The sequence below is a fragment of the Ziziphus jujuba genome, chromosome 10 (genome assembly GCF_031755915.1).
Source record: "Ziziphus jujuba cultivar Dongzao chromosome 10, ASM3175591v1".
In the NCBI taxonomy this organism is placed as follows: Eukaryota; Viridiplantae; Streptophyta; class Magnoliopsida; order Rosales; family Rhamnaceae; genus Ziziphus; species Ziziphus jujuba.
The window spans coordinates 21657298-21670658 of record NC_083388.1 but is presented as its reverse complement, the minus strand read 5'-3'; the positions used below and the strand labels follow the sequence as shown (position 1 = coordinate 21670658).

General features: G+C 31.7%; 3 protein-coding genes across 5 annotated transcripts; 2 read left to right on the top strand and 1 right to left on the bottom strand.

Annotated features, from left to right (window-relative positions):
• Positions 1-101: 101 nt before the first annotated feature.
• LOC107411879 (cyclin-H1-1) lies at positions 102-4843 on the top strand. 3 transcript variants are annotated; one of them, XM_016019550.4, is made up of 14 exons: positions 102-382; positions 1297-1347; positions 1511-1594; positions 1698-1816; positions 1899-1972; positions 2351-2471; positions 2556-2624; positions 2806-2844; positions 3118-3195; positions 3744-3802; positions 3986-4070; positions 4212-4300; positions 4388-4472; positions 4619-4843. In XM_016019550.4, the coding sequence occupies exons 3-13, from the start codon at positions 1537-1539 to the stop codon at positions 4458-4460; spliced, it is 864 nt and encodes a 287-aa protein (XP_015875036.2). In that variant the 5' UTR covers positions 102-382; positions 1297-1347; positions 1511-1536; the 3' UTR covers positions 4461-4472; positions 4619-4843. The 3 variants fall into 3 exon arrangements, with proteins under 3 accessions (XP_015875036.2, XP_048324924.1, XP_015875034.2); XM_016019548.4 differs by having other exon boundaries at positions 104-382; positions 1522-1594; XM_048468967.2 differs by lacking the exon at positions 2806-2844 and having other exon boundaries at positions 103-382; positions 1522-1594.
• A 1189-nt stretch (positions 4844-6032) lies between these two features.
• On the top strand, positions 6033-8209 carry LOC107411881 (uncharacterized). The gene is made up of 3 exons (XM_016019551.4): positions 6033-6243; positions 7065-7125; positions 7975-8209. The coding sequence occupies exons 1-3, from the start codon at positions 6178-6180 to the stop codon at positions 8193-8195; spliced, it is 348 nt and encodes a 115-aa protein (XP_015875037.3). The 5' UTR covers positions 6033-6177; the 3' UTR covers positions 8196-8209.
• Positions 8210-10568: 2359 nt separating this feature from the next.
• Positions 10569-12027, bottom strand: LOC107411905 (nuclear transcription factor Y subunit B-4). The gene is made up of 2 exons (XM_016019579.4): positions 11483-12027; positions 10569-10944 (listed from the first exon to the last, which is right to left on the bottom strand). The coding sequence occupies exon 1, from the start codon at positions 11943-11945 to the stop codon at positions 11505-11507; it is 441 nt and encodes a 146-aa protein (XP_015875065.1). The 5' UTR covers positions 11946-12027; the 3' UTR covers positions 10569-10944; positions 11483-11504.
• Positions 12028-13361: the final 1334 nt, after the last annotated feature.

Sequence of the window (13361 nt, the reverse complement as noted above, 5' to 3'; positions counted from 1 at the left end):
ACATGGCGTAGTTTAAAGCAGAATGCCTGAACGACGTCGGTTTGGGCCACCAGCGAAAGTTGAGCTGAACGTTATTTACGGCATGTCACGGCCTCACTGTTTGTATAGCTATCAATCAGCTTATGAGCTCGAGACCATCTTTCGCAGTTGGCAAGAGAAAAAGTGTCTCTCTTATTATTATTATTATTATTATTTTTGGTTGTGGGGGTTGGTTTTATAGTCTATATTAGCGCAAATTAATCCATAATTAACAAAAGATAAAATCGAAAAAGTAGTAAAAATCTTTGGAGAGCATCTGAGTTGGGGATTTTTCTGAGCCGCCATGGCCGATTTTCAGACCTCTACTCACAGAGCCAAGTGGATCTTTACTCCTCAACAATTGGTAAATTTTTTCCCTGCTATTTTATTTATTTTTTCATTTTTCCTTTTTTTTTTTTTTAATTTTTAATTTCATTTCTAGGTTTACATTTGGTTGCCGGTAGTTTGGCACCAAAAAAAAAAAAAAAAAAAAAAAAAAAAAACAAAACAAAAAAAAAAAAAGAAGGAAGGAAACGAAAATTTTGCATGCTTTATCTTTTGGCTTCTGAGCTTTGAAGTGCTGTTTACGAATACGAATAAGAATAATCCAAATAGATGTTTAAAGATCCTCCATTTTGAGAGACAATTCAATGCTAACCAACTGCTGTATATTTCAATTTCATTGATTTTTTTTTTATTTTTTTATATATATATTACTGTTGAGCTACTAAGGAAAATGCAGAGAACAGACATAATAATAATAATAATAATAATAATGGTATTGGCATCAAGTTCATTTTTAATTTTCTGAAGTGGGTTGTAAATGGTTGATTTTAAGTTTTTTTTTTTTTGTGGTCGGGGTGGGGATGTCTATTCTGATCGTATATTAAACTCTTTTTGATTGAAACTTGTAACAACAGAAAGGAAATCTAAAAGAGAGAACTTGGAGTTGAAGTTAATTTTTCATACTATGGGTGTTTGAGTTGGAATACTCAGTATGCTTTTTATTTTCTTCTTTTCTTGCCAAGGGCATGGATAAGAGGGAGAGAAAGTAAATGTATTAGTCATTACTATATTATTCTGATATTTCATTGAGGTAAAAGATTTTGTTGTCTTTTCAGAGAGTTTTTCTTGGTTTTCTTTTCATGTCATAATGGACTGCAACTTGACTGTGCAGTTGTCTTTGGTGATATATGAGGGAGTTCCCAAATGTAATATTATTTATTTTGGTTTTTATTTTATTTTGTGTTCTAATACCGCACTTCTTCTCCGGTATAGGTTGATAAGTATGAAGCTGCTAATCAGACAGCAATACAAACATTAGAGAAGGTATGCTTTAAAGTATAGGTTCTTGTAGATATATTACATAATACAGTCTTCAGATCTTTCCTCTTGCAGATTTTCCCTTCTTTTTTTTTTTTTCCCCCCTTCCCTTGAGTATTCATTACTGGAGTTTGGCTAGAATCATTGCTTATTTCTTCTAACAAACAAGTTTTTGTGAAGTATGGATCAACACTAATGGAAGTAGATGCCGATGGATCATTTTCTTACCCTGAACCTCAAGTTAATGCAAATGGTAAATGAGTTTCTAATTGTGTTTCTTTTTAATAGAATTTATTTCAGGATTTCATGATTGGTTTCATTTCCTTTTCTTTTTTTTCTTTTTATTGGGGTGTCAGCTGACAAACATTCCCGTCCAAAGCCCCTTAGTATTGAGGAAGAGCAATTTATGCGAGTATTTTATGAAAATAAACTTCAAGAAGTGTGTAACAACTTTCATTTCCCTCATAAAATTCAGGTATGAGGTTTAACAAATCTGATAAATATCAAATTTAGTTTTTTGATGCCAACCTTATAAAAATTGGTTTCTTGTTTTTCAGGCAACAGCTCTAATATATTTCAAAAGGTTTTATTTGGTATGGTCGGTAATGCAACATCATCCCAAAAATATAATGTAAGGTTTATTTTTATCCATTTCTTATACATTTGCCAATGCATGAGAAACATATCCTAGAAATGCTTGATTTTAGCAGTATATCAAAATAGAAAAGAAATTTGTAAATATTACTACACAATAGTTTGACTTGGTAGAAAATTGGAGCATCATTTGGTTGGTTTGAGGTTCCTTTTATCTGTGACAAAGTACTTTTTGTATCTTTCTTCTCCAAGTACAATGTGCTTTCTTATATTTGCAGTTTCCTTATTTTTAATTTGACATGATATGGTCTTTCTGACTCATTTCTTCTCACTTTCGAAGATTTAAGATATACATTTTTTTCCCCCCTTCAATGAGATGATTTTTATTCAATTCAAAAAATTGAATTCTGCACAGGTTGACCTGCATATATGCAGCTTGTAAGATAGAAGAAAATCACGTGTCAGCTGAGGAGCTTGGTAAGGGGATCTCGCAGGACCATCAAATGATACTCAATTATGAGATGATAATTTATCAGGCATGGATGTGCCTAACATGTCATTATTTTCTCTATCTTGTTTTTGCTTTTGTTCCATTGAGCCAATATTCCTTTGTTTTGCAGAGTTTAGAATTTGATCTTATTGTTTATGCACCATATCGTTCTGTTGAAGGTTTCATCAGTGTAATGGAGGTAAGTTTTATACACTTCGCTTGCTTTCCATTTGTTGCAAGCTTCTGTTCTTCTTTTCTTTAGGTACAATTCTGAAATAATTCCTTTGGCTTAGTGAAACAGCGACAATTATTTTTTTTCCTTTCTCCTTTTTTTTTTTTTTTTTTTGGGAATTTAATTGGTGATTGTGGTGGTTCCCTAGGAGTTTTGCGGAGAAAATGATCATCTTCCAGTGCTACAGGTTAATGTCGGTGCTATTCCTAATTATTGATAAGAAGATTTCTTATTTTATTTACACTCAAATTTATTTCCTGCATCACGTTGATCTTATAAATACCTAGTTGCCTGTCACATGCAAGGTATTTGTCCATTATGCTATTTCTAAATTCTAAAGTAATACCAGAAAATCTTTTAATTGTTACTGATATTGTATTTTGGACATTTGTTAGTCTTTTATAAGCTTCATCTGGTGTCTTCTTGATAGGTTGATTGTCTTGTTTATGCTATTTTCTAGAATTTGCATGAAGCTGCGAAAATGGAGGTTGATAAGATCATGCTTACAGATGCACCACTTCTTTTTCCTCCAGGGCAGGTAATTCTGCATACTTCACTGTTAAAACTTTGGATGCATGAGAGTGTTTAGTGTTTCTAGTTCCTTTTAAATGTAGAAAATTACTTGATTGTTAAGATAATAGAGGGTTATAATCAGAGGAGGAGAGAATTTATAAATATATTGAGTTTCTGCGTAAATTTCTAGTTTTTTTATACCAGGTTATACTGTGTGCACTATAAACTTTTCTAATGATATAACTGTACCCTAAACTATCAAAAATATATTTGGAACTGAATTGATGAGTTCTTCTAAGTAAATACAATAACTTAGCTGTTTAGTTTTAAGTATTAGAATAGGGGTGGAGATTGGATATGATACTTTATATTGAGATATTGACACCTGAAAAGAAAAAAAAATTAGAGGGAGGGGGGGAGAGAGAGAGAGCTTTGCTCCTATGAACGTGAGCTTGCAAGTTAGTCCTGAGTTACTTCTTTCGATGGTCTTGATTATTGTGTAATCTTTCTGTCTGTTTGCTCATTTTAAAGTACTATCATTGTTTACATGCCCTCTTTTGATTTGATTTATAGTTAGCATTGGCTGCTTTGCGTAGTTCAAATGAGGTGCACAGAGTTGTTGACTTTGAGAGGTATTAAGTTCCCTTGTAAAGATTTACTGAGCTTATACTAAAAATTGGTTTTCTATTTTTCTTACTTTCTTTTGCGGGCTGCCTAATGTCTGAAACATTTAATTTGGAAGCTGGGGCAGGAGAGTTACTGTTAGCCTGTTTTGGTTAGTATTTAAAACTTTCTACTCTATATTGTAATTTCAGATATTTGATGAGCATTCTCTCTCGTCAAAATTCTACCGATAGCATATCAAAGCTTGTCCAATCTCTAAATGAAATAGATTCTTGGGTATGAACTATCTTACATCTAAGAAAAACTTTGATTCAAACTTACTCTAACTAGCAGCACTGCAAACACCGTATGTTCCCAACTACCTCATTTTCAATTTAGTCGGTTAATCTTCTCTTCTTTGTGGCTTTATATACATAGGTAAGGAGTTATAAATTCCCGTCAGAGAAGGATCTGAAGCACATCAATCGGAAACTGAAATCTTGCTGGGGAATCAGCTCACATGACGAGTAGCTTCTTTGCTCTTGGCATAGTTATCCATTCTTATTTTACTGCCCTTTTCTTCTTTATGAACCGATGTTTTGATCATTTGTCAGGAGTAAGAAACGTGAGAAGAAATCTAAGCACAAGTCAAAAAAAAGTTCAAATGAAGCAGAAAACATGCCATAGACTAACCAAACGGTATATGCTATATTTCTTTCAATTGAACATGTACTTTTGGGTTTTCTTCAGTTTTGTTTGGCCTGTAGGTCCAAAAGTTATGCTTCTTTCTTGGCATCTCTCTCTAATCCTATTTTTGCCTAAATCTCTTGATAAATTTCTGGCAGACTGCAACTGGTGTCTGGATAATTTTGGAGAACTGAAAAAGTAATTTCCGGCTGTGAGACTCTTTTCTCCAGTCTCGGTCAAATGTACCTTAAGTGAGAGAAGATAAATATTTTCAAGAAATATCCTGTAGAATATGTTACAAAAATGAGAAATTTGATATGTATTCTCTCATAACTTCTTTCCTCTCAATTTTTTCTTTTAATTTTATTTTGGTTTTCTGTCCTTATATTGCTCTTGATTTAACAACTCAAAGGGTGTATTCAATTTAGAATTTGAAAGATTTTAAAAGTTTTTAAAAATTTAAAGGTATTCGGTTTAGATTTTGAAGGAGTCCATACAAGTCTAATAATATTTAATTGATTTTGATGGATTTTATAAAAGTCAATTAAAATCTAGGTATATGCAATAAAGATTTTGTAGAATTTTTTTAAAATTTAATAGTATTCAAAAAGTTTTTAATTTTAAAAGATTTTAAAAAATAATAGATTTTAATGAATTTGAAAGGATTTTAACAGTGAAATTGTGAAATTCAGCTTTAAATTCAAAAATTTCGTTGGATTTTTATAAAATATTTATAGAATCTATAGAATTACATAAAAATCCATTAAATTTTTTAAAATTTATAATTCATTTTAAATTTATCAAATTTTAAATTGAATATATCTCCTTTAGTGTTTACATTTTGAAGGCGGCTTGAAGGACTTATCATTTTGAGGCAATTTTTGAACATTTCCAGAGAAAAGAATAGGATTTTCTACTTACTGTTTGCTTCTAAAAATTGATGGGTAGATGGAATCATGAGAAATGAGTTAAATGCATAATTTAAACAATTAAAAAGTCAAAATAAATATGCATATACATATGGACTAACGGTAATGCCCATCGTTGGTGTCAAGGGTAACAATACATATTTAAAACAAATATAAATATAAATAAAATAAATAAGATGACAAAATGATAAGGTTTCACAATTTTCTAGCAATTTTTGATGTGTTTCATTTTCAAAAAAATTTTGTTTAGACGAATTATTTTTCAAAACGTAAGATAAATTTCCATATCAAGCTAAAAATAGTGTCCTAATTTTCTGAAAATAATATGAACGTCGAATTAATATGCTATTTTATATCTTTTTAATATATATTTTTTTATTACAAATCTATTTTAAAATTCAATTTTTTTTTTTATCCTTTATTATTTGAATTTATAAAACTATTCATTTTGTCTGTTTTTTTAATTCTTTAATACACATTTTTGACGAATTATTGTTTTTTTTTTAAAAATTATATTGTGAAAAAAAAAAAGATTATATATATATATATATTATATTTTAAAACAAAATTTTTTTGTTTTTCATCTCCCGGCCAATGAAATTTTAAGAAAAACGACAGGCGGGCGAGCAAGTACAATCTTTTTGCGGTTTCCACTTAAACCCTTTTTGGGGGTTTTTGTTTGGTCTGAACAAGTTAGCAAGTTTGGTTCTGGATGTTTATCTGAGACCGAGCGAGCTCCTCAAAACCCACTGTGGTGTGGGGAAGGAAGAGGGAAACAAGAATCATCAATGGCGTGCCTACTCTCACTCGGTTTTTATGTTCCTCCCTCTGCTCCACAACATACCTTCTTTAAGGTAAGAAACAACGCTTTCGTTCCTCAGTTTTCTTCCTAAACCCCTCGTTTGGTTGCCGAGAAAAATTTCCCCAAATACCCAATTTCCTAATCCACATAAAACAGACGGAATATCCATTAAATAATTGAATATCCAGTCTTTCTTCCCTTAACAACAAAAGGGGAAGAAGAAAAGCTTCTGAATTGTTTTCAGCTAAATGTGCCTTCTCCTTCTTTTGTAAAATATATAGTCTTTTAATTGTCAATTGTGTTTTCCTTTGTTGAAATGAAAATAGAAAGGAAGAAGAAGATGGTGTGCTGATGAGGGTTCCTTATGTAGTTTTCAGTTCAATGAAAATTTCCCCCTAGTTCTTTACTTCTAAAATTATGTTCTGAAATAGGAAACACGCTGTTCATAGTACTGTTCGGAACAATTATTTTGGAAATTCAAGTTTAAATGTATCAATTCTGTGTTTCTATGGGTTTGCCAGGTAATGCAGAAGACTTCTTGAAATAGATTATTGTTGATCATCTAGTTATTCTATCTCTGACTAATGACTCATAAATTTGCTGCTAATAACATGATTGTAGTCGTTCTTTGTGGATTAATAGGGGCTGGCGTATTGGTTTATGTAGTGTACTTAGTTTTATATGCTCCCCATTTAGGCTGCTCTGAAGCTTGTTGAGATATTAATTTAGAGAAGTGTTAAAAAATGTGTGCTCAGGTTATTTTTGTTTTAAAATATTCTTCTAGTTTATGTTGCCTGCCTAGCATATATTGCAATGGACCATTTTATGTGTATGACCTTTTATGCTCATTTTGTGTTTGGACTTGTTTCCCAGGAGACATATCCTATGAAATCGGTTCTGGGTGGCCTTTCAAACCAACCAATTCACAGAACAGGTTTTCTTCTTTGCTCTTTTGTTTCTCAGTTACTATCTATCTGCTTAATTCTGAATGGTAAATCTTCTAGTTTGGTCAGGTATAATACTCTGTTATTCGAACTTTGTGGTGTCTGTAATGTTCAAAACATTGTTATATGTGAGTGTGTAACTAGTATAGTTGGCTGATTTAAACCATAGAAGAAGAAGAAAAGTAAAAATAAAGAGCTTTAAATGAACCTAAGATATTTTAGGGTTAAGAGGGCAGAAAGAGAACAGGCTCTTCTAAATTAATATGTTCTTTTGCTTACCAAAAGCTTTACTGTTTTAGTGATTGGCTGCTTATCAGTAGACCACTCGTTCCACCAATAATATCTGGCTGAGATTGTGTTTGAACTGCCTGAGAGGCTAAGACCTTTAGCTTCGAAACCATATTTTGGGAGTCCAACTTCAACCCTTGAAACTTCAGCATGGGTTTACAAATTAGATTTCTTCAAAGTTCATGGAAGCTCAAACTTTTGTTGATTATGAGTTTCAATAGAATATAAGTTAAATGTGAAGGGAAAGAAAAATTTTATCATAGAAAGTAACTTGAGAGAGTGTTATAAATGTAATTTTTTCTTAGTTTTTGGAACATAAAGTCGTTGTTGATGATATCTTCCAACAGGATACAAGTTAATGTGAAGGGAAAGGAAAATTCACATAAAAAGGAATAACTGAAATATGTAATTGTTGTGCTGTTCTTATAAATCTCATTTTCATATTCCGACTATTATATATCTGATGTACATTATGTAGGACATCGGGTCATTCACCCAAACCGGACCTCAAGCAGCCTTGTTTAAGCTGACACTATTAATTGCATTTGCAGCCACAAAGCTTTCTATCTCCTGCACCATACATAGGGCCATATCATCCTTGAACCAGAGTTATTGGCAGCTTTCGACACCCTCAAGAAGTCATTGTGAAATTGTATGCTGTCATATGAATGTAGATCCTTGTACCCACATGATCATTGCTGGTTATTGGGTGGGACCTGATATTGACGATGGATGGGGATACGTTGAAGCTTTTATCAATCCAATTACTTGATTCTTTTTGGGTGATATTTTTGTTATTTGCTTGCTATTTGGTAGATATCAAATCTAGAAAATTTAGGCAATGATTCATAGCTCACCATAGCGCTGCATTTCTTTGTAAAAAGAAAAACAAAGAAGTTACAAATGAGAATTTGCAAAAAGAAATAAATACAAAATGGATGACATTGCAACGAAAAAATAAAACGTGAGGGGTATTTTTTATATATGGCTTTAAAAGTACTTAAGGCAATTTTGTGTAAAACTGATCAATTAAACGCAGGGAGTAAAAGTGAGGGGTAAAACTTCCCATAAAAAATGTGAATTCGATTCAAATTTCAATAATTGTTTAATTACATATGCAATGATGTATCAGCTTATGCTCGCATAGTCCTTCATTTACACATAACTTGAAAAAACTACTAAATTGCCCATCTTTTACCATAAACTTATCAATGTCCTCTCTTTATTTGAATCACATTTGCTATGATAACTTATTACATCTGCTTGTAGCTTGATTACCTACTGGAGAATTACTAAGTCAGGGACTAATATCCAAGATGGTAAAGAAGCTCAAGCCCTTTTGGTAGCCAAGAGAAAAGTGAAGAAAAAACTTGTCAGAACTTTCATTTAGGAAAACTTCATTTTCTGCAGTGGTTGCATAAAGATAATTGTGGTGATACAGAATAAAAACAAAATATGAGATATATAATTCCTGCCTTCTTTTCTTCCATCCCAAACAACAAAAATGTCATTCCTACCAAACATAAGGTCAGTTTTAGTACTAATTTAATTAGTATGTTTATGCACATTGTCATAGCAGGCTAATGCGTACATAGCCATATATAGTTCCGTGTGCATAGACTAAGTTCGTTCCATCGGGGTTGTAAGACAAATCATATTTAACAAGAATATCAATGCAGAAGATTGACAATATGTCTCGGAAAGCATTGTAAACTACCCAAAAAAAATTAAATTACTTAAAGTTAAACTGCTTCAATCACACGGACAGCCCATGAGGCTCTTGCTCTTTGTCCTGGAAAAAGGGTGCACAGTATGCGATGGAATCGCTATTTGGATAAAATTAAGTGCCATACACTGTTGCCAAAGTCCCTGCTAGCACTTACTGCCAATTATATGAAGCTCGATGCCGCAATTCCATGGTCGGAAAGCGAAGGAACCCATACAAGCAGCTTTTATATAGATATATACAATGTCATTTTATCAAGAAGACAGCACTGCTCATAGTACTGCAATGGTATGGTTGGTCCCATGCTTTTTGACATTTTCAAAATCATTCCATCTCATGAAAACCTTCATATATGGTACTGTAATTTGTTTTGTCCAAGAATACACTTTGAGTTATTCATAAGTATTTTAATTTCCATCAAGAGCTAGCCTTATCAGCCGCATAGTGCATTGATGGTACATTTATAGTTTAGTCTACTGCTTTTGAGATTCTTAATCAGTAACTATTCTGCATATATATCAAGAAACCAATATCATATGTATTATATACTAAATTGTTATAACCCGTTATGTTTCAGGGATTTTAGTTTTTAGGTCTTCGGATTAATATCTTATTTTTCTATATGACAATATTCTCTATTCCCCTCTTTCTCTCACATTTTTGTCCACTTTAGTGCCGGGATTTTTAGTGCTTGATTCCTGTATTGAGCACCTTATAGTTCATCAAATTAGAGAGAGAGAGAGAGAGAGAGAGAGAGAGAGAGAGAGAGGGAATAATAGCTATAGGATGGTTGAGAAGTGGTCCCGGAAAGACCTTATAGAAACCCTAGGTTGCATGTTAAAACCCCAACCCTGACAAGTTCTAATTAATTTTATTAATTATTAGGGTTTTGCAATCAACTTTTTATCGGAAGTTTACCCCAATCCATAAGGCATACATAGTAAAATAAAAGCATGCCTGAGATTTCATTGGATTTTCACGGTAAATCATATAGTGGTCCCTGGTTCTAGGGTTAAGCAAAACAATAAACCTAGTACAACGAATCTTTACCCTACTTTTGAATTAATACTATTTTGAGGCATAAATTTACCTCCTATAGTATATATGTGTGTGTATATATTGGTGCCGAGGACAAAACCTCTTTTTAGGTAAAACCAAGAGTGAAAATTCCAGCTGATAAGGGAAGAGCAGCTACTATATGTAATGCTCTATCTGTTCTTCGCAAATCATCCATAATATCATAAAATTTATTTAGAGTTTTTTGTATTTGTCAGCTATTGGTAATAAAAAGATCAAAGACTAGATGATGCTACCTAATAGAGGAAAGTGGGGGCTAGCTGTTGCTTAAAAAATTAATTAAGAATGTGAACTACACAATTTCTTCCATATTCTTGATATAAATATAGCTAGATTTGATGCTCTACAAGTCCATTGATATAATGATATTTACTTATGATTGGGAAATTTTACTCTATACGTGGTAATGACACTACATTCATATGGTATACTTTATGGTTAATATACAACTAGAATATATATGGGATATAAGCATACAATATATGCTGGTTTCAATTTTATACATATATACTATTTGCTTAAGAAATCTAATTGAGATTATATTCAAGAATAAATATAATTACATAGTGATAATTCTTGATCAGTATAATTAAGCAGATCATAAATATTGGACTTTCCTATGATTTGAAAAACGTGTGTTCTTATGACCAAGAACTACCCCCCTTTATCTTTGACCCCAATCTTTACCTTTCTTTTCATACTACTACTTCTCTCCAAGCTGCAATATATATTCACAGTCAGGCCTCAAAACTGTTCAAGATTTAAAGGGAATAATCACAATAATCAAGCATCAGCTATTCCTTTGAATTATATAGTTTGAACAATACTTATATTCAGAGACAGAAAATTAAGGGGGGAAAAAAAAAAGCTGCAGATTCAAAGGATAAAGAAAATGGAAAATTAATTTACGCCTTGCTTTTTATATAAAATTAATCCCAATATTAAATTTTGGAGCTCTCATTTATAATATACACGTGAAACCTAATTAGTTATACAAGATGAATATTACAACAACTTTTCTATGATTATACAAATTAATTAAAAGCTCCTCCCTCGTCCACCAAAAAATTTAAAAAAAAAAAGAAAAAAAAAAGATAAAAAGTAAAACGTGATTTATGGGAAGAAAGCAAAGAGATCAGATTAATTTTACCTTCTTCAGATTACAAATGGTCAGTTCAAAGACGAAATCAAATCCAATACAAATTGAACACTAATTAATCAAGAGGATTTGATCTTAAGAGAGTTATCAGTTATACCCGTGTCGAAAATTTCGGAACCTTACGAAGCTGGAGTTGGGATTTGATCGGATTGCTGATCTGCTTGGTGGCCATTTTTATAGTTTGGAACTTGATCTTCAACTTTGTTGTTGTCTTGGTGATCTCGAGAAGAAGTAGTAGTAGAATTAGCTAATTTGTTTTGGTTAGCTTTCTCTCTTTCAGCTTCCCTATGTCTATGTAAATACCGAAGAATAAGCTCAGCATAGTCATCAAACCCTAGAGCACCCAAAGCCCAACAGATGTCGTCCCCGTTCACGGTCTTTCGATTCTCTTTGTGACACTTGTCAGATGCCTCTCCAGTCACAAAGCTTATGAACTCTGTTGCACATTCTTGGATTGTTTCTTTTGCTTCCTTTGAGATTTTTGCACTTGGGGGAAGTATTTGCTTCATTATCCGTCCCACGTTGGCTATTGGAAGCAGCCGATCTTGCTCATCAACCATATCTATAAAACAAAAATATATCAACGATTGAATATGATAAAAACAAACTTTGATGGATCCCCTCAAACACAGACACGTTGCGCCTCTCTGAATTTTATTTCATCGATATAGCTTACTCAAGCTATATATATGCATGTATGAATGTATGTATGCGTGTATGGATATAAAGATACATGCGCATTATATTTATACATGCATATGTAACATATCATGTGTATGTCTATCATATATGCGCGTGGCATTGTTAAAGTAAAAAATGTAAATGTTACGAGACGTTAGAATGGTCATTATTACATAATGTGGATAAATAATAACTTAAACTTGATGGTATTATAAAGCAGACATCACGAGATTTCATATTCAATTTTTAATATGAAATTGAAAAGATAAAAAAAAAAAAGTTAACTACATTTCGATAATTTTAACTTTTAGAGTTTTGCAATTTAAATCTTTAGGATTTCATCAACTTAACAATTTGAGTTTTTTATTTTTTGAGTTTATTGTAATTTAAATTTCTTTTTTCACTTTTGACTAATATAGTTTAACAACCGACTTACATGAGTGATACTAAAATTAGAAGATATTAAAGTGTAAAATTTTTCAGCTAATTCTAAACATTTACATTTTCAATATCTTTAAGATTGAAAATACCAACCTCTTTTTTAATGAAAATTTCTAAAAATAATTTTAGTATTTTGTATTTTAGTATCTTTTAATTTAATATCAACCACATAAAACAGCCATTAAACCATATAATCAAAAGTTAAATGATACCACAATTATAATAAATTGAAAAATAAAAAATCTAAATTAATGAATCAAAAAATAGAAAAACTAAATTATAAAATCCTGAAAGTTAAAAGATACAAAAATACAATTAACTCAAAAAACAAGATTAGATGAAAGAAATATACATAATTTTGAAGACATTGAGACCTCCTACAGTAATTAAGAACATAAATAAACATTTATAAAGACAATAATAGCAAATCAACCACAAAGATAAATAAATAAAAGCCAAGAAAATATTGAATTGCATTCTTTTTTGCTAGAACAAGAGTAATCGCTGACCATGAATGATTTTAAAGTAAAGAACTCATCTTTGCTGAAGTCACACAAGCCAAATTAGTAAAGGCCTTTAAAATCTATACCAATTAAGAGTAACCTGATTTGGGGAATTTAGTAGCTAGATAGGCTCTACTTTGAAGACGACGAATAGGGTTTCAATTTGAATAATTTTTTAAACCCTAGAAAGACTAAAAATCCATTTGAAATGGTCCCCCCGCCAACCCCAACTTCCACTGATCATGTAATCTGCAGTAACCTCTAATTATATATGCTTTCAATAAATCTATATTTATGTTAAAATATTCAAGTAAGTTGTACTAACTAGTTTTGAATGAGTGGACGGCATTT

Bases quoted from the DNA above. Each gene is read 5' to 3' on its own strand.
- LOC107411879 (XM_016019548.4), top strand. From the start codon at position 323: ATGGCCGATTTTCAGACCTCTACTCACAGAGCCAAGTGGATCTTTACT. The intron at 383-1,296 runs GTAAATTTTTTC...TCTCCGGTATAG, and splicing joins TCTTTACTCCTCAACAATTG to GTTGATAAGTATGAAGCTGC. The intron at 1,595-1,697 runs GTAAATGAGTTT...TTGGGGTGTCAG, and splicing joins ACCTCAAGTTAATGCAAATG to CTGACAAACATTCCCGTCCA.
- LOC107411881 (XM_016019551.4), top strand. From the start codon at position 6,178: ATGGCGTGCCTACTCTCACTCGGTTTTTATGTTCCTCCCTCTGCTCCA. The intron at 6,244-7,064 runs GTAAGAAACAAC...CTTGTTTCCCAG, and splicing joins CACAACATACCTTCTTTAAG to GAGACATATCCTATGAAATC. The intron at 7,126-7,974 runs GTTTTCTTCTTT...TTGCATTTGCAG, and splicing joins CCAACCAATTCACAGAACAG to CCACAAAGCTTTCTATCTCC.
- LOC107411905 (XM_016019579.4), bottom strand. From the start codon at position 11,945: ATGGTTGATGAGCAAGATCGGCTGCTTCCAATAGCCAACGTGGGACGG.